The sequence below is a fragment of the Trichoderma harzianum genome, assembly GCF_003025095.1.
Source record: "Trichoderma harzianum CBS 226.95 unplaced genomic scaffold M431scaffold_3, whole genome shotgun sequence".
Taxonomy (NCBI): domain Eukaryota; kingdom Fungi; phylum Ascomycota; class Sordariomycetes; order Hypocreales; family Hypocreaceae; genus Trichoderma; species Trichoderma harzianum.
Window position 1 is genome coordinate 2648470 of NW_020209251.1, and position 18393 is coordinate 2666862.

General features: G+C 50.9%; 7 protein-coding genes across 7 annotated transcripts; 3 read left to right on the plus strand and 4 right to left on the minus strand.

Annotated features, from left to right (window-relative positions):
* Positions 1 to 1111: 1111 nt before the first annotated feature.
* On the plus strand, positions 1112 to 2061 carry M431DRAFT_77491 (hypothetical protein; the record flags this gene model as incomplete). Its single annotated transcript, XM_024922581.1, has 2 exons — positions 1112 to 1177; positions 1246 to 2061. The coding sequence occupies 2 exons, from the start codon at positions 1112 to 1114 to the stop codon at positions 2059 to 2061; spliced, it is 882 nt and encodes a 293-aa protein (XP_024777887.1).
* Positions 2062 to 2314: 253 nt separating this feature from the next.
* Positions 2315 to 2991, minus strand: M431DRAFT_505753 (hypothetical protein). The gene is made up of 2 exons (XM_024918684.1): positions 2812 to 2991; positions 2315 to 2671 (listed from the first exon to the last, which is right to left on the minus strand). The coding sequence occupies exons 1-2, from the start codon at positions 2843 to 2845 to the stop codon at positions 2448 to 2450; spliced, it is 258 nt and encodes an 85-aa protein (XP_024777888.1). The 5' UTR covers positions 2846 to 2991; the 3' UTR covers positions 2315 to 2447.
* Positions 2992 to 3159: 168 nt separating this feature from the next.
* Positions 3160 to 9349, minus strand: M431DRAFT_137711 (hypothetical protein). The gene is made up of 4 exons (XM_024912565.1): positions 9062 to 9349; positions 5915 to 8992; positions 3715 to 5861; positions 3160 to 3658 (listed from the first exon to the last, which is right to left on the minus strand). Exons 2-4 carry the CDS (start codon positions 8933 to 8935, stop codon positions 3505 to 3507), a joined length of 5322 nt encoding a protein of 1773 aa, XP_024777889.1. The 5' UTR covers positions 8936 to 8992; positions 9062 to 9349; the 3' UTR covers positions 3160 to 3504.
* Positions 9350 to 10341: 992 nt separating this feature from the next.
* On the plus strand, positions 10342 to 11925 carry M431DRAFT_492447 (hypothetical protein; the record flags this gene model as incomplete). Its single annotated transcript, XM_024917009.1, has 2 exons — positions 10342 to 10865; positions 10920 to 11925. The coding sequence occupies 2 exons, from the start codon at positions 10342 to 10344 to the stop codon at positions 11923 to 11925; spliced, it is 1530 nt and encodes a 509-aa protein (XP_024777890.1).
* Positions 11926 to 11947: 22 nt separating this feature from the next.
* Positions 11948 to 13131, minus strand: M431DRAFT_360833 (hypothetical protein). The gene is made up of 2 exons (XM_024914557.1): positions 12160 to 13131; positions 11948 to 12100 (listed from the first exon to the last, which is right to left on the minus strand). The coding sequence occupies exon 1, from the start codon at positions 13003 to 13005 to the stop codon at positions 12259 to 12261; it is 747 nt and encodes a 248-aa protein (XP_024777891.1). The 5' UTR covers positions 13006 to 13131; the 3' UTR covers positions 11948 to 12100; positions 12160 to 12258.
* A 188-nt stretch (positions 13132 to 13319) lies between these two features.
* M431DRAFT_78973 (hypothetical protein) lies at positions 13320 to 14335 on the plus strand (the record flags this gene model as incomplete). The annotated part of the gene is made up of 2 exons (XM_024922764.1): positions 13320 to 13751; positions 13811 to 14335. The coding sequence occupies 2 exons, from the start codon at positions 13320 to 13322 to the stop codon at positions 14333 to 14335; spliced, it is 957 nt and encodes a 318-aa protein (XP_024777892.1).
* A 212-nt stretch (positions 14336 to 14547) lies between these two features.
* On the minus strand, positions 14548 to 18334 carry M431DRAFT_505758 (hypothetical protein). Its single transcript, XM_024918685.1, has one exon. The coding sequence runs from the start codon at positions 18269 to 18271 to the stop codon at positions 14648 to 14650; it is 3624 nt and encodes a 1207-aa protein (XP_024777893.1). The 5' UTR covers positions 18272 to 18334; the 3' UTR covers positions 14548 to 14647.
* Between the last annotated feature and the right edge of the window lie 59 nt (positions 18335 to 18393).

An 18393-nucleotide genomic window follows, 5' to 3' on the forward strand; every position in this document is an offset into this window, starting at 1 on the left:
GGATTTCTGTATGACGATGTATCACTCGCGTTGTGTCGCTTGTTTGTATGTAGCCTTGCAGCATATCCTAGTCGTTGGGAACAAGCTGAGCTGCGTCTCTCTGTTTTGACCTGGTGAACGAGCAGCATCGCATATACTGTTCATAGCAAGGCATCATTACGAAAATAGTACTCCACGATCGCATCAACTCTCTCTCCGTGACTCAGCTATCTTTCTCTAAACCCAAATCTCCAGCCAGCTTCCTCTCGCGTCGCCGTAAAAAGCAAATTAAAATTCACCAAAGCTGCAGCCAAAGTTTCTTCTGCAGCATCAGCAGCTTTAGCGCGGGGCACTTCCGTTTCCACCATCGATTATTTTCCAGTGACTCAAAAGAGACCCCACCTTTGGACTCTCACAAGCAGCATTTCATGGACTGACACACTTTGGCATTCTTTGGACGGGATTTGTTTATTTCTGCGGCCTTTGCATCTTCGGTGCCTCATCTTGCGACGACGTAACAGCTCTCACTCGACTCCTTCCTTAGCATCAATTGTCGCGACACAAATCTACGTCTCCGATACGACTCCATCTCTTTGGTGATACAACCTCTCGCCTCAACGACCTCCCGTCCTGTTGCAAAACCAACCTCTTAATGGCGGCAGAAGCAGGCCAGCCCGCGCCCAAAAGCGAGGCTCCGGCAGAAAAGAAGGACCAGGGAGACCAGAAGAAGGGCGCCAAAGACCAGAGCAAGGCCCCCGCGGCGGCAGCAGCAGCAGAAGGCGGCGAGAAGAAGCTGTCCAATGCCGAGCTGAAGAAGAAGGCCAAGGAGGAAAAGGCCGCCAGGAGAGCAGCAGCAAAAGTCTCACAGCCACAGCCTCCCGCCAGCGCACCGGGCCAGGGCGACAGCGCAAAGGGCGGCAAGCCCAAGCCCAAGCAAGATGGACCTCAGGCGGGCGCTCAGCATGGAAAGACTCCCGCCCCGCGATCGGCCGCGCCCATGACGGCGACAGCGACCAAGGAGGCAAAACCATCGGTTCCAGAGTGCTTCAGCCATTTGGCCATGGCCAAGGGAGTCAACCTGACACATGCGGACAAGGATGTGCACCCAGCTGTGTTGCTGCTGGGCCAGCAGATGAGCACCATGGCCATCAGTGATAGCACCACTCGGCTGGAAGCTACTCTCCTGGCATTCAAAAAGGTAAAGACAAAACTATTCATTCAACTACTTTCTCTGAAGCAAATATCTAACAAGAGAAATAAAAACAGGTCATCGATTCATACACAACACCACACGGCACCACGCTCTCTCGACACTTCACCTCCCACGTCCTCAACCCCCAAATCGTCTACCTCACAGCATGCCGCCCCATGTGCTTCTCCATGGGCAACGCCATCAGATGGCTCAAGCTTCAGATCAGCAAGATTGATATCGACATGGCCGACTCTGACGCCAAGAAGCTTCTGTGCGAGGCCATCGACAGCTTCATCCACGAGCGCATCACCCTCGCCGACCTCGTCATCGTCAACACCGCCGCCGACATGATCGCCCAGGACGATGTCATCCTCACATACGCTCACCACCACCTCGTCGAGCGCGCCCTGCTCAAGGCAAAGGCCAGCGGCAAGCGCTTCAAGGTCATCCTCGTCGACGACCCCTTTGAGCGGGTCGGCCTCGATCATGTCAAGAAGCTCGCCGCCGCGGGAATCCCCGTCGCCTACTCGCCCGACTTTGGCGCCCTGCGCACAAACCTGCAGGAGTCCACTACCGTCCTCGTCGCCGCAGAGGCCATGTTTAGCAACGGCGCCATGTATGCGCGAGCGGGCACCTGCGACGTCGCCACGGCGGCGTTTGACCTCGGCATGCGCGTCACTTCGCTGTGCGAGACGATTAATTTCACGGAGAGAGTGTCGATAGATTCGCTCACCTACAACGAAATTGATCCGGAGAGGAACACGGATGAGGAGTTTAGACTGCTGTTTGACACGACGAGGGACAAGTCGATTTCGGCCGTTGTAACGGAACTGGGTATTTGTTCGGCCAAGTCGGTCCCTGCAATTTTGCGGAAGCTGGAGGAATTGTAAAAGGGGAGGCATCCATGAGGCACATGAGCATGTAGCTAGGAAAAGACGTAAAAACGAATCAAAGAATAAAAAAAAACAAGCAAACAATTAAGCCAATTGTGTTATTATCATGACATTTGCAACAATGACTCGCCCGCATATCGTGACTGTCAGGTAGCAAAACATGTCTGTAACTTTATATCATTTTCATTGAGTCCTCGTCGCTGGTTTAGCACGGCCATTGATGATTCCCGTAACTCGCATCCCGGCCTCAGCTCATCCCAGCCAAAAAAGCTCATCATTTCTCTTCCCCATCTATATGTACACAAAATCCGGATATCCCACACCCCCTCAATTCATTTTTACATCTCTCTCCCTCCTCATTCAAAATCCCAAATGTTCAAGCCTTAAGCCTCCACCCTCTCCGCATCCCGCTGGGCCTTCCTCGCCCTCTTCTCCAGCAGCGCCCTCTTCCGCTCGTTCAGCATCGCAGTCTGCTTGTCGTCCACGCCCTGCAGCCAGTACCCGAAGCTCGCGCCGCCCGCCGCGTACACGGGGTACGCCCACAGCGAGGACTTGTTGAAGAAGGGCCGCATCTCGATGCCGACTTGCCAGAAGCGCACGGCCAGGCCTATATGCCAACAAAAAAAAAAGGACATTGTTAGTAATCTTTTTTTATTTCTTAATCAAATAGTTTGCCTTTCTTCAAATAGTTCGCCTCAATCAAGGGTTTTTTGCAAGGTGGGGAGGAGGGGAGTTTGAGAGACAAACCGAAGCAGCTCCAGAATGCGATGCGGTGGACCATGATTGTGGAATGGGAATTGACTCTTTGGTGGGGGAGAGATTGAAAGAGTCTTTTTAGGGTGGGATTTGCTGGTTTTGCAAGGGCCGCGGGCGCAGGAATTGGCCGAGTTTTGGGGGGGGGAGTCGAGCTCGAAGATTGAGATGCGCGGGTATCTTGGAGTTTGGGATCGGAGGTGGTGATGAGGTTGGGCGGTTCTTCGGGAAGTGGCATCACGTGCCTGGGCATGTGACCTTGGCTTATACTTTAGTACTTGCACCAGCGTATGCTGCTATATGAGGCTCTCTTGAATGAGTATACAATAATTATAATATAATGCTCAGACAAGTTTATTTAATTTCCAAAATGATTAAAGACGATTTACTTCATTCGTTACTAGAGTGATTTAAAGATGTATGCGGCAATTATTGGCATGCCCCATCCACAACCAACTCGATGACAAGATAGCAGAAACATCATCAGTGTATGAGTCTAATTGGAGAGTCTAAACAACACCCTTTCTAAGGAAATCATGCTCCCAACATGTCATTGCGACCATTTCTTCTTCCCTCATCTATCATTCAATGTATTCGTCAAACGCCTCGCAAGCAAGAAATGAAACAGAAATTGTACGCCACACAATGCATTCATCATATTAACCAACCACCGAATTGGGCTGTTCATCATACCGGGCGATATGCCGGCGGAGGATCTAAAGGCACTGCCGCTGTTTGCGACGTTGGTCGAGTAGATGGTTGAGACGGCCCAGGAGCTCCCTGAGTCCACTGCGTCGTCTTTGCCATCATTTTTCCCATGTATTGCTGAATAAATGATTCACTGTCCAAGAGTTAGCAAGATAATGATATGAGAAGAAATCAAGGGAAATAACATACGTATAATAGCTGTGATCAGAGTTGTGCAGCGAAACCAAGTTGTGGGCAAGCTCGTGAGCCAGCACCACCCACCACCAAGTGCCGGCCTCAGCCTTGCCAGCTCCATTCGGAACATCAATCTGGGCAGCATGCAGCTGGAGGAAGAACCGGAAGTTGCAAAAGATGCTTCCACCAGTGTTGAAGGCTATCGTTCCACCAGCTTCGTCGTGAAAGATGTGAAGCACCTTTGGCGCCAACGAGTAGACGTTACCAATTTCGACAAGAAGCGATGCAAAAGAGTTAATCGCAGCGAGATTTGTGGACAAAAAGGCAGCGGCGTGGGCAGTCATTTCCTTGGCCACATAGACTTTCATGCCGTTAGAAGCCTCTGCCACAAATGTAATATTTTGAGCTGGCTTCTTGTCGCAGTATGTCGCCTGTTCTTTGACCTCGGAGACCTGAGGCTCTGAGTAGACACTATCAGATCCGTGGGCTCGCGTTGCATTGACGGCGTTCAAGAGGTTCTGCTGGACCACAGCTGGGTTGGTCACTTTGCCGTCATCGTTTTGCGATTGTCCACTACCACCAGACTGGTCAGGGCCTCGATTGGTGGAATTTGAGTTGTTGCCCATAAACTGCTCGACCTGTCCTCGAGAATCATTCTTATCGTCATCCTGCGTATCAAAGCCAAATCGCCGGCTAAGGTTCGAAAACAAGCCCCTGCTCTTCCTGTTATTTGCGTTCCTATCCTGCGCATTCTCCTCTGGCGAATCCCATGCTCCAGGCATAGATGGATGCGAAGATTTCGGAGATCTGGGAGCTTCCCGTGCAGCCTCTGCTGCCTGCGGAAGTTGCTGAGACTTGGAATGCTCTGCCTGTGATTGAGCCCAATTTTGCTCCCTCTCCCGAATCTGCTTCTGCTCCTCTTCCAATGCCTGGCGCCTTTCTGCCTCCGCAATTCGCGCCTCCGCGGCCTTCGCTCGAAGGATTCGGTCGACGTTGTATCCACGCGATCTCAGTCCGAGGAGATCCAGGGTGAGGAACGGTTCGAAGAACAGATAGGCTTGCTGATTAGGCCTGTCAAGCAGCATTTGGCATATCGCTTGGCCAACCTGGTACATGTCTGGCTTTCCATCATCAGTCACATACAGGACCCATGACCTGTTGTTGTATGTTGCGGCCGCAGAGCGTTTCTCGGTGTGCGACTGCCTCTGGCCCTGCAAGCTTCGTCGAAGCGCCACCGATCGGACCACTTCCACATTCAGGTTCTTCTCGAGCCACTTTGCGTCGTGCTTAATGGCATCCCGGCGGTAGTTGGCGTACTCGTAAAGGAAGATCTTGGACCGTTCGAGAACGTGCTTCTTGAGCGATTCAGCCAGCTGCTGCTTTGTTGTGTGGGAGCCGATGCGCACATCCTCTTGGACTATGCTGCTTAGCCTCGACGCACCGAGCTTTATATAAAAAGTCTCGAGAATATCTTCTTCAGGGGCGCAAATCAAATGCTCCTTGAAGAGGCGGTAGCTGATAATGTCGTCCACCACAACGATTTGGCTAGCAGAAGCAAGCTGATACTGCCTAATCGGAGCTTCGTCTTCATCCAAATCATTGCTATTAGCATTGCCCTTGGAAGGCGCCACTAGTTCCTTATAGGCGAGGAGACACGGTGAGCTTTTCATCTTGCGCCAAAGTTCCTTATCGCGCTGGAGATTCGAAGTAACCTCGGCTAAAGATTTGAGCAGATCCAAGTACTTCTCGGGGCTCTGGAGCACGCTCAGAAGTCTTGCTGGCTCATTGCACGCCATATAGGCAACCTCCACTTTGGTCGGTTCGGCCTTTGCACCACATTTAAACAAAAAGATGTTTCCATCTGGACCAAAGTCTACAAAGTCAAAGATATCCCCATATGTTGAGGATGTCCCTATGTATGCCTGTGACGGACTGATATAAGCAAGCTTTGCGCCAGACTTTTCTGAAGCGGAAGAGCTTGATCGCTTCACCGGAACGATTGAAGCATTTCGAAGCTTGACTAAGCTGCTTTCTCCAAGCTCTCCAATGCGAGAGGCAAAGTAGCTAAAGAGAGTCACAGCGGACTGTTGGTTCTGAGGAGGGTTGGCAAGCAGACGATTAACACACTCGGCCATGGGTGGATCTCTAGCAACGCCGAATTTCTGATATAGAGTGTTAGTTTGGACATGCACATTTAAAGGGGCAAGGTGCTTACGTTGGCGTGATCATGAAGGTCACGACTCAAGATGTCAAACCCGAGCACCGCCGCTTTCTCGTTGGTAAAGCATGCACCCGGTGTTACCAACTTGGTGCTTCCCTGAAGCGGTAGGATTGGTTTGCGGCAGTCACTCAAATCAAAGGCGTTATACCGATTCGAATGATGATTAGCAATGAAGTAAGTCATTGCTGAGGTCCATAGCGCCTGATCGCCTGACGACATCATATCCACCAGCTCGGGAACTGAGGGAAAAGTCCGCAAGCCGAGGACAACCAGAAATCGAGCTTCAGGGCTGTTTGCCCGGAAGCTACCAGGAGGCCCTGGCCACTGAATGATGGGCAGCCGGAGAGATCGGAGGGAATCCTTGGGCTCAAATAGTTCCGAGACCTTGTACAGTTTTGTCGTCGCCTGCGTTGGCTCCGCGCCTTTAGGCCCTGCTTCAGCCGGACAAATTCTAGATTCTCTCAACTTCCGAAGGTCGCCTGATGGGATATCATTTTGCACAGAGGCCAAGTATTTAATGAGCTCCATATGACTCCATTTCTTTTGGCCATCTTCACCGGAAACATTGACCAGACGAGCAAAGATAGTCTCCAGATCAACCGTCTTTCGAACGCCAAGAGCCGTCAAAAACTTCTCCTTTATCTTTTCGCAACCTTGGATAACCGGCAAGTCATCGAAAAGCTTGACAGAGGCAAAGAAGGACTCTGTAGGTTTTCTCAAGCCCAGCTTAGTCGGCATCATCGGAGTTGACTGGACGAGACTCTGCATCGTGCCCCTATTAATCATAGTCATGGCCTCCCAGTTTTTAGACAACACTGTAAGGACAGCGACAGCAAATTTGGGAGATCTAGTGACACTCTCCTCTTCCGCCCTAGAGGCCGTAGTTTCGATGAGGAAGCGCAGCCACGGCACAATCTCCAAGGGCTCCCACCCAAGAGCTTCCAGTTCAGAAGCACTAATGTTGACAATGAGAGCATATGGAACGGTTGTTGGAGGCACTGGCATATTAGCAGGAATCTTTGAAAGACTAAGATAGTTGCTTATACTGCCAAGGGCCACGATTTCGCCCTTGTCGTTTTCATCGCTCAGAGTGGCAACGGCAACGTCCATAAGCGCAGCCCTGCTCCCTGGGTCAATCTCGCCAGTCAAGCTCTTCTTGCCCGCCCATTTTATAAAGTTGATGGCTTGGCTCTTCGTGAGAGCCTTGGCTTCCAGCTCTTCCTTGACATCCGTTACGGTGATGTGCGAGATGAGCCCAAAGTCTATCAGCTTCCTCACGAATGGCGCATCTGTCATGTCCTTGGGTACAACTGGGATGCTATCCACAAAGGCATTCAACTCTGTCGATCCTAGACGAACTTGCGATGTCTGCAAGACACCTCGGCTTGAATACACTTCGATGGAGGCCTTCCTGAAACAGGTCCAGAAAGCCTCCTCGATGGTCTGTCCGACTTGACTGCTTGGCGTAGAGTCGGTAAAAGTAAATGTCTTTAGAATGTGCAGCGCTTCAGGCATGAATCGGTTGACTATTTCGGCAGATATTTTCTTGCCAGCCTCAGATGATTGCCTTACTTTGCGATCGAGCTCGCTCATCTCATTGGCAAAGGCTAATCTGGCTATAATGCCAGAGGCTCGGAGAAGTTCCACGTTCCACGTTCTAACCCAGCGAGCGTTCAAGTCGATGGCCTCTCTCTCGACAGTTGGGATGACAGAGGGGGCAGAGATATGCATTCCAGCGCCGGTTGTCTGCATAGTAGGGAATCCAATAAAGATGCGACCACCCGGCTTCTTGTTTGGCAGCACAGAAGCAAAAACATCTGTAGCCTTGGCAAAAGCGTCGTTATCTGGGGTCGAGCCCTTGGAAGCTTCAGCCTCATCATATGATGTAGTGAGAATGGATATCTTTGTAGTCTTTGGTGGAGGCTTCTTGGTCGCACGCTCAAGCTCGGCGGAAAAGGAAGCCGATACGTGGGTCTTGATATTGGCAGTCGTAGCCCTGAGGAATATTGTGGCTTTGTTTAACGCAGTAACATCTTCTGTGATTTTCGTCTGAGCTTGAGTTTCCTCTGTCTGCTGCTTTGTCTTGAGGAGGCTGTTGTTTGAGGCTGTCGTGGTGAGTCTCGCAAAGAAGGATCTCAGAGAGGGAGCCTCGGTGGAACCGTATGAATCCGAGGCTTTTGCAGCGGATGCTGCTGCTGTGGGCTTCCATCCAACTACGTTCATATAGGATGCGTCAATCTGTGTGCTTGTACGACCTACGCTTGTCACTTTCATAATGTTGTCTTTTGTCCTAGCCTCCAGGTCGCGAGGCAGCGTCAGGTCAACGCTGGGGGATGTCTTTTTGTGGAGAGAAAGAATCAGATGGTCATCGATCCAAAACTCAATCTTCTCCAGCGCAACAAAGGTAAGACTTGTAGCAAGAAACTGGCTGACGGAGAGCAGATTCGGCATAGGAGTCGTCGTATTTCTATAATCTAGCACGAAGGCGGTGTATGGCGATGATTTATCCTCAGGTAGGTGTGACTTTTTGGTAAAGAGAGAGTTTCCTTTCCAGTAAAAGGCCATGGCCTCAGCGCCAGAGCTAACAAAGGGCTCCTCGCAGTCGGCAAAGACGCTGTAGAAGCCGACACCGAACGCTCCGATCTTGGTCTCATCAGGATTTCCCTCTGCGATTCTCTTCAGACGGCCCCAGTCTGTCTTTGTAAAAGGCACGCCGTTGTTCTGGACAACCAGCCGCCGCAACGTGTGATTAGCTATCGTGTGCTTCAACAGTTCGGATCGGCTCGCAGCGCTGGGAAGAGGGACGCTTGTTGACGGGTGCGTCTCCCACTTGATAGAAACAGTCGTCGCTTGCGCATCGGCCGCATTCTGAATGAGCTCTCGCAGCGTCGTCCATTCTCCTGAGTAACGGGCCAGGACCTTGTCTATGAGAGCGCGGGTGTCGACAGTGACGGCTTCTTCGTCTTCGCCGTCCCGCAGAGCGGCCGCCCGCAGGCTCGAGTAGTCCATCGCCATGGTCGCAGATGCTTCTGGGGACTCAGATGTGCATTCTCTATGGTTCGCAGCGCAAGTCTAAGGACATCAACTATGTCAGTACGAAAGCCGCAAGCAAAAGGGGAAGAGATGCAGGGTTAAACTGACGAGTCAGCAAATCTATAAACCGTGGCAAACAATGAAAGAAGAGTCTAGAACCACAAACTCCCCCGCGCATGGATGCCCGCACCGTTGTAAAGGGAGAACTTGGTGAATGAGAGCTTACGTTGCGGCTTGTGCCTTGGTTCATCGATGTCGACCGCTGTGTAGCACGTGAATTCGAGATTTAGGGGAGTCGCCATAGCAGCCGGCACTAACCATCAAGTCTCAGGCCTTAAGTCCGTCAGTACCATTCTTTACGCCACAATCTCTTTAACAATTTAAGCTCAAGATAGGCCGGGATTTGAGAACATATAATTGGCATACGCCAGCTTTGTGTTAGACTTCTGATATAACCACTGTAAAGCCTAATTTATTATCCAACAGCCAGTTCACTGCCATGTCTCGCCTCATTGTGGTACATGCACAGGCGACTGTGGGGTACTTCATGCGCAAGACTCCCCAGGTGTGTGTGTCGCTGAGCCAACGGACCCGACAAAACGATCCATGTTAGCCAAGTTCCCTCCATGGATGTTTTCTCCATTCCTAGACCTGGGGGGATTAAGTTTTACGTTACGGTTAGTAGAGTTTGGTAGATCTCGGAAACGGGCCGATGAACTATCAAGGTAGAACAAAGCCGGTATAGAAACCAGCCGAGGACCGAGTAATCCCATGTATGATGCACCCTACTAGGTAGTTCCTTACCTTCAGATATATGCTTTGACGTATAAATTCAATTACGATGGAGTTGATTTTCTTCGACCATCGCTCAAATCTATAAGAATAACTTACAAACCCCTATGAGATTAGCTCTACTCGTAACAGAGAGCATTCCTCTGAGATTGAAGAGAAGCATATCACCAGCGGATCACACACTCGCAGTATTTACGTGTGAACATTCATGTTACTACCTAATCATCAGCCAGCCTTGACACTTGGAAGTGCCGACATTATCTGTCAACAAAAACGACCAACCCGGTGTCCACATGTACATGCATATAGAAACTACTTACAATTTAGTACCAATCAATGCCTGCCATCTGGAAATCCTGCTGCCGCCGACTTGAGCCAATCGCGTATGAGCTCGTCATATTGGGGACCAGAATTGGCCGGAGAAGCCAGCGCGTTTGTTGAGCGCGGCAGCGCGTTCGAAACAGGGGGCTGGTATTAGTTCTGACATCCTTCTTATTTCTACTACGTTTATTTATTCATACTTGGTTGCCTTGTTTTGCCCCTTGGTTGCCTAATCTTCTGTATCTAAGTGATTTGCGAACCACCAGCCTTTCACGATGACAACTCCTGCCCATAATGATATTGCCACCCCTCGGGAGGATGTCCTTCGGCATACGCTTGATGGTGTGCTTCAACTATGTGAACGCCTCACGGTTTGGGGGCAAAAGCACGCTGATTCAGGCCTGCCTCTGACTGAACTGGTCTGCAACGAGATCCAGAGTTTATGTGCTACCTGCCTCCCGCTCAGGATACAGATTACTGGATCTGGCTATGTCTCATCTGAGAGTCTTCAACAGACACTTGTACGCTGTAAGACACAGCTTTCTGAGACGTTGGACCTTCTTTCGTTCCATAAACATGCGGAACGTGGTGGCCAAGAGGGAGATCTCAATGTCTTATACGCACGCAGGTATATTCTCAACCAAGACACTCATAACAGCACGCATCATCTGTATGGGAGAAAAGAGGGTTTGGTCCGCCTTGGATTAGAGCTGAGGGAGCATGTTGCAGCACTTGTTCAAGATAAACCGACTGAATCCCTGACAGCAGGGGTTGCTGTGCAACGATTCCAACAACTCGAGTATGTAACATCTCTATTATTCAGACGTTTCCACTAACAATAATCTTGTCTTAGACCCAGACTGCGAGATTTCTTTTCCCGAGTCCAAGAACAACTTAGCCCCCGATATGTTCACAATTACACAAGCCTAGCTGAGGCACCGTACGTTCTCGACCCGATGGAGGGAGCATCCTCAGGCAGCTATGGCACTGTGAGAAAGGTCAATCATAAGGAAAGCGGCGAGCCGCTTGCAATGAAGACTTTTCGCGAAGTCTTCTATCCGAAACAAATGAAGAAAATATTGAGAGAGATTGGGATTCTAGAGGGTTGCAATCATAAGAACATTGTCCGTTTTGTCCAGGCATTCAGAACCGACGACGAAGATGATCAACCTGTACACTTCGTCATGGCTCCATGGGCGCCTTATACATTGTCGCGATTTCTTCATAGCCCCGATGTTAAGAGGAAAGCTCGGTGTCCCTGGTTTCAGCAAAATTCATCTGAATCTAACCGTTGCATATATCAAATCATGTACGGGCTGGCCGATGCTGTCGATTACCTACATAAACACCATATCAAGCACAAGGATCTCAAACCTGACAATATTCTTTTATACCAAGAAAAAAGTCAGCGCCCTACAGCCTTGATTACAGACGTCGGTGTCAGCAAAATTTACAAGCCTGGAGCCTCTACCAACTTCACTGATAGTACTTACATTTATCTCGCTCCAGAGCAGCATGCGAAGAAAGAGAGCACCTTCAAATCAGATGTTTGGCAGCTAGGATGCTGCTTTGCCGAGATTCTTGCCGTAGCCAACAAAGGGCAGTCAGGCCACGAAGAGCTTCTGGATAGCTTCATTCGGGATGATGAAAACTGCCAATGCTCTATTGCATTCGAGCAACCCTCATTCATAACAACCTTGGGTGCAATCTGCAAGCGAGGCAATTCTGCGCAAAAGAAGGCCTATGCCGTGGTCGTCGGAATGTTGGATTTGAATCCTCAAGACAGGCCAAGTATTGACGCGGTTAAGGCTGCTCTTATGAAATTGCCTGGGGTGAAAACCGAAGCCGCCAATTGCTGAATTGATATGAGATCATCGATATACCCCAGTATAAGGTACCTATCTATAGGTACCTGTGTTAGGCCGAAGCGATAATGAGGAATGAATAAGATTGGATAAGAATTCAGAGCCCCCGTATCAGTCAGGAGCGCTCTATTATTGGTAGTATACTTCGTAAAGGCAGCAGAAATTGATACTTTCTTTTATTTAGCCATATTTATTATAATTATTCGATAAAGCAATCAAACAACTTACTATCACAATGCCTGCAGCTAAGTTGTGTAATATGTATTGGGTATCATTGTTTATTACAATCAAGTACCAAACGCCAGCAAACATGACATGTCTTCCAGTCTAATCTTCTCGGCGCGAGCTTGGCCCAGGGCTTCGTCGTCTATGCTCCCTAGATCGAGATCGATGTCGTTGCCTGCTCCTGTCTCTCTGTCGTCTTTCACCTCGCCTATCCCCTTTCCCATCCTCCCGATCTTCCCGCCTATTGTCGCGCCGATCTCTGCTTCGGCTCCTATCGCGATCTCGGCGGTGTCGGCGCTCACGATCCCGATCTCGGTCGCGTTCGTCCCGTCCCTCAGCTCGATCACGACTGCGCCGTCGGTAGTCTCTATCGCGTCGCTTATCAGGACTCCTGCTCCTGCTCCTACTTCTGTGTCTTCTTCGCTCTCTCCTGTCATCGCCATGTCGTCTTGACCTCTCCGGCTTCGCCTCATCTCTCGGCGGTCCACTGGCGGGACCTACTTGTCGCTTGGGCTCAACTTCGATAGCATTCGCTCCGGATGAGTTTCGTAGAGGAGGCGGCAAACCCAGTGCTTTGGCGATTGCGTCTTCTTCCGCCTCCTTGATCTTGCGCAGCTCTTCTTTTTGTTCGCGATCTTTGCGCTCTTCGTCTGTCTCGGCCGATTCTGCCGCTGTGGCGTCCGACTTGGCGTACCAGTTCAAATCCCGGCCCTTGGCCCATCGTCCAACTGGCGCCTTGAGGCTGTGGCCGAGATAGTTTTCGCGGTGGTTGGAGTTGGCGACTTCGTCCCAGCTAAAGTTTACGCCACCTCTGGAGCCGGTCTTGCGGATAGTCGAAAGCAGATCCATGGTCGGAACTATGTAGGGTATGAAGGTGTGATAAGAAATATTATATCCAAGATTGACGGCCAATTATGATGACCCTTGGCTAAGAATGTAGAATGTAGAAAAGTCGAGAGTTGCAGGATGCATGTGTCAAGTCATGAAAGATGCAGCACTGGCAGAATTCATGACCCACCCGCGGGGCCGCTACGCCGGAGCCCCACGCCTCTGTAATAGCGCCTCTACAGCTGCCTATCCACTAAAAGCTTCTAGTCCTCTGCAATTGAGCTCACCTCAAACCATTCACTCTCCATCACCAACCTCAAAACACCGCCCTCACAATGGCGAATCCCAACGATCCCCCCCTCGACGAGATCCAATGGCGCTCCCCGCAGATCGTAGCTCAAATGGGCGGCCTCCACTCCAACACAATCCTCTTCTATTTTGCCGAATCGCCCTTCTTCGAGCGTACCTCCAACAACGCCGTCATCATGGCCCAGGCAATGAACAACATGGCCATGTACCACTACATTCAGACGCGCGAGGCCTTTGAAACACGTCTCAAGACAATGTCGGGGTTGGAATTCATCGTGGGGGAGGAGCCGGCCGAGACTGGTCCGGGCATGGGAACAGGTGTTTGGGTCATTCGGAAGCAGACCAGGCGAAAGCGGTACCAAGATGATGACGAGATCACTGTCCATGCTTCATTCTTCGTCGTGGGCGAAAATATCTACATGGCCCCCACGTTGGCAGACATTCTGGCCTCAAGAATAGTGCGTGAAAAGGTCGGAATATCCCCGATCCAGGACACATAGCTGACCTTTACTCCTAGATGACGATATCTTCAGCCATTGCAAAGGCATTGCCAGCCGCCGAGGCAGCCCGCAAATGGCGTCCCTCCACAGGCCACGTATACCAGCTCCCTGCAAGCCAATCCTCCACCCAACCCAAGCCACAAGAATTCAAGGAAGAGAAGCCCGTGCTCGACGAAGCCGGCAAACCTCTCTCGGCAGTAGCAAAGCACGACGCCCCATTCATGGACAGAGTCGCCGAAGAATCCTTCATGATCCATCTGAGATACGGAGGCGAATACATCGACGAGATCCCCATCACAGGCAAGCCGGGAGAGTTCCACTTATCTTCTACGGGCCGCAAGCCCGTTCTTCCTCCGCAAGGCGCGGCTCCTACGGGCATCAGCGCTATGAGCGGGCCTCCTATGCTGAATACGAAGCTAGATGACAAAAAGGATGGCAGGCCGGACAAGACGCCGAAGTCAGCTACGATGCCTAAGCTTAAGAGGAAGAAGAGCAAGATGAGCCCGAGTGTGACTCCTGCTGCGACGCCTGGAGCTTCATGAGAGGGATTGTTTTGTGTGCGGACGTGCTCTGAGCATTGGCGTTTTTGAAAGAGGGAAGGGGGGCGGCGTTTGCGTTTTTGGTTTTTGATACCCGGCTCGAAGATGAATCCGAATTATTGTACGGGCAATAGACATGCATAAAAAATAGCATATAATGACAATCATCCCAAGTCACATATACGACATACTGAAATCTATCATGTCATGGATATCATGATATCGCTTTGTTATTGCATCTAATTATTTTCACTCATTTTTACCCACTCATTAACGCCATTATGAGATACTCTATAATTCATCTTCATGTCTCCTTCACTCCACAATCCATCCTTTGCCCGCCACCTTCTTCTGCTTCACCTTCTGCGCCGGCAACGGCCATCCCTGTCCCGCGGTATTCTCCGCCCTCAAATACGGAACGACCCAGCACTCCCGCGTCGTCGCTCCATCGGCGCCCAGAGCCTGAGCCTTGACCTCCTTAATCGGCTTTCCATAGCTAATTAGCGGCGTGCCCTTTGCCAGACCAGCAAGCTGGCCACCCGTCACATCGGTGAGCGCATGCATTCTCGTCTTGGGCTTCTTCTCCGAGTCGAGTGCGCCGGAAGGTGTAGCGCGCTGGAGGAAGGCATACACAATATACTCGGGACATTCTTGGGGACTGACGTGCGCGAGCGAGGAAGTAGGGTGGATGTAGACACAGGGGTTTTCGCCGCTGCCGGGTCTGTGGAGGGGAATGAGCGGGATGTAAGGCACGTCGATTGCACGACGAGGTTTTCTGAATTGCTCGGGTGGGTTGGGTGCCAGATCTGCGCGGATGGCGACTTGGTCCAGGAAGCCGGCCGCGGTCATTTGCTTCAACGCGCTGACTTGCTTCGGTGAGGGGGGGTCCAGCTTTTCTTGATATTGTAGTGCGGCGAAGGAGGGGATGTTTGTGCGTAGTAGATCTGTGATTTGCTTTCGTAGTTGCTGGATTTCCTTGAGGACCTTGTAGCGGACGAAATGGGTTTCACACCATTTCTCGGTGGGCTCGTGTGCGAACTCGCCGACGACTTGCAGAAGCTTGATGGCGTCAGACTTGTCGTCCAAGAAGCAAAAGTTCTTGTGAACTTGGTTAAACAGTCGCCTAACGTTTGCCTGGCGATCTTCGGCAATAACATCAGCAGCAGTGCGGATTGCTGTATCTTCCTTTGCGGTGAGAGCTGGAATAGCCTGATTCTCTGCGAGGTAGACTTCTGCCGCAGAGAGTCCAGCTACGAGAGCAATTGTATACGGCAAACAGTTGTGGAGGTGTCCAACGAGCAAGATTCTTGCAAATCGAGGAGACAGGGGGAACAAGGACATTGTTGTTCCCACCTTGGTAACCTGGCCGCTGGGAGATATGGCAGAAAGATATGTGAGGAGCTTTTCAGCCTTGGCGAGCATTTGTCGGTCGGGAGGTGTAGGGAAGGGGAAGTTGACGACATTTTGTAGATTCATCGCCTTGAGCTGCAGCACGATGCCTTCGATGGGCATCCGCAGCAGTTCAGGGTCTGAAAATTCTTGGAAGTCTCTCTCGTAAACCGCAGATGAATAGAGTCTGTAGCAGTGGCCAGGGCCCGTACGTCCAGCACGACCTGATCGCTGGCTTGCGCTGGCCTTGCTGATCCAGCCAATCTCGTAGCTCTGAACACCACTGAGGCGGTCGTAATTCCGTTCTTTTGAACGTCCGCAATCAAATACAAATCGAATACCGGGTATAGTTAAACTGGTCTCAGCAACGTTGGTTGCGAGAATAATCTGTCGAGTCCCTTCAGGAACCTCTTCAAAGACTCTCAGCTGCTCTTTAACTGGAAGCAAAGAGTACAGAGGCAGTACCTGCATCTTGAGAGGGACAACTTCATCATCTTCCTCTTCAAGTTTAAATTCGTCATCCCCTTCTTCTTCATCAGACTCGATGCCATCCACATCATCAAAGTCATGCTCATCAACGTCGCCGAAGTCGAGGTCTTCAACCTCGACTGGCGCTTCGGTAGCTGAGATCTTCACCTTGGGGCCCTCAGCTGACCTAGGTCCGCCAAAAGCCGCCTTGAGTTTCTTGCTTAGTTGCAGAATCTCATTGCGGCCTGTCAGGAAAACCAAGAAACCTCCGGGTGGCAGTTTCTTATGGCCTCTGGTGATTTTCCGGAATGCTTCCTCCACATAATCATGGTGAGTACGACGCGCAAAGTGGATAGTAACTGGATGCTGTCGTCCTTCAACCTCGACAACAGGTGGAGGAGTTGAGAACAGGCTAGGGTTCATTGTCATGTCCTCTATTCTCAGAGTGGCAGACATGATGATGAGTTTCAGGGGCTTAATCGTTGGGTCTTCCTGTGACAACTCAGTCCTGAGTTTAATGACTCGACTTAGCATTCCGATCAAGATATCGGTATTTACGCTTCTCTCGTGAGCCTCATCGATGACAATGGCCGAATACTTTCGCAGTGTAATATCCTGCGCAACCTCTCGGAGCAGCACACCATCAGTCATGAACTTGATGGCGGTCTTTGCATCAACGTTGCCCTCGAAACGAATCTGATAGGCCACTGCGCTTGAGTGGTCTCCAAGCTCATCTGCCACTCGCTTAGACATACTGACAGCAGCAACCCTACGGGGCTGCGTGACGCCAATCAGTCCTGGTGTTGGGGAATTGGGAGATCCATAACCCGCCTCATACAAGAACTGAGGCACCTGTGTAGTTTTTCCCGAACCAGTGGAACCACAGATCACGACAATGTCATGGTTGTGGATTGCCTCCATGAGTCTCTGTTCTTCAGAAACAACCGGCAGCTTCATGCGAGCCTCTTCGATCTCGGGCGTTCTTACAACAGCCACGCTGAAGACTTTTCTTGACGTTTTCTCTGTGACTTGCAATTCCATCGGTAATGGGTCCTGTTCGGGAGCTCTGGGAACGAAATTTTCAGGCTTCGGTATCTCTAGAACGGCTGAATTTGCATCCACGGGCTGGTATCCAAGCGCCTCGTTTCGCTGCTGAAGAGCCCACGCCTTGAATGAGGACGACCTTTGGCTCTTTTGCTCTTCGTCTATCTCTTCTTCATCTTCCTCCTCCTCGCTTGTTTCTTCTTCAGATTCGGAGTCGTCGTCGTCTTCGGAGCCTTCGTCTGAGGTGCCTTCGGATTCTTCTTCGTCAGAGTCATCGTCATCTTTCTCAGCCTTGTCGTCGTCGTCGCCACTGAAACCATTCCATTCATCTTCATCTCCTGACTTTTCAGACTCTTGTTGCTTCTCTGCGACGAGCGAAACCTTGGTCTTCAGTCCTCCTCTTTTCTGTCGCTTCTGAATCACTGGCCGGCCTTCGTCATCTAGTTCGAGTGGCCGCTTCAGACCTGTTCCAACAGTAACTGCCGGCGCAACTGTCTCTTGGGCGGACGGAGCGACGGGTTTCGGTGCATCAGTATCGGGTTGTGCTACAGGTGCAGCTGCATCGTCTGACATGTGCGCATCGTCTTCGTCTTTGTCCGCCTCCTCATCAACCTCAGGTCGCTGCTCAAAAAGAACATTTTCCACCGAGGATGTGGGATCGACGCCAGCTCTGTGTTCTCTTAGCGCACGAGACAATGCCTGCTTCTTCGTTTCGCGACCCTGTCCCAGAGACTTGCTGCTCGAAAACAGGCTCGTATCGATCTTTCTCTCCGCGAGCTTCGCGAGCAATTCGCGGTTCTCGTCTTTGCGCAGCTTGTTGTCAATATATTTCTCCAGGCGCTTCGCCTTCTTTCCACTCATTTTTTCTCCATCCTTCTTCAACTGCTCCTTCATGCGAGCCTTCTTCTCCTCCAGCTCCTTCTTCGCGGCCGGCAGGATTTCCTGATTGGTGTCTTCGACCTCATGGCGGGCGCTTTCTTTGGCTCGCTCACGAGCCAGCACCTTGTGCTTTCTCTGTCTGGGAACAAATTTAGCCATCCTGAGGCTTGTGGACGGTGAAGCTTTATCGCATTACGCTCAATGCTGAAATCTCAATGGCGCCGTTCAAATCGCAGCGTTATCGCGAAATGCAGAGGCCGATAACCAGAAATTTTGGCAGA

Bases quoted from the DNA above. Each gene is read 5' to 3' on its own strand.
- M431DRAFT_505753 (XM_024918684.1), bottom strand. From the start codon at position 2,845: ATGGTCCACCGCATCGCATTCTGGAGCTGCTTCG. The intron at 2,672-2,811 runs GTTTGTCTCTCA...GTTGGCATATAG, and splicing joins CGCATTCTGGAGCTGCTTCG to GCCTGGCCGTGCGCTTCTGG.
- M431DRAFT_137711 (XM_024912565.1), bottom strand. From the start codon at position 8,935: ATGGCGATGGACTACTCGAGCCTGCGGGCGGCCGCTCTGCGGGACGGC. The intron at 5,862-5,914 runs GTAAGCACCTTG...ACTCTATATCAG, and splicing joins ACCTTCATGATCACGCCAAC to AAATTCGGCGTTGCTAGAGA. The intron at 3,659-3,714 runs GTATGTTATTTC...ACTCTTGGACAG, and splicing joins TCTGATCACAGCTATTATAC to TGAATCATTTATTCAGCAAT.
- M431DRAFT_360833 (XM_024914557.1), bottom strand. From the start codon at position 13,005: ATGGATCTGCTTTCGACTATCCGCAAGACCGGCTCCAGAGGTGGCGTA.
- M431DRAFT_505758 (XM_024918685.1), bottom strand. From the start codon at position 18,271: ATGGCTAAATTTGTTCCCAGACAGAGAAAGCACAAGGTGCTGGCTCGT.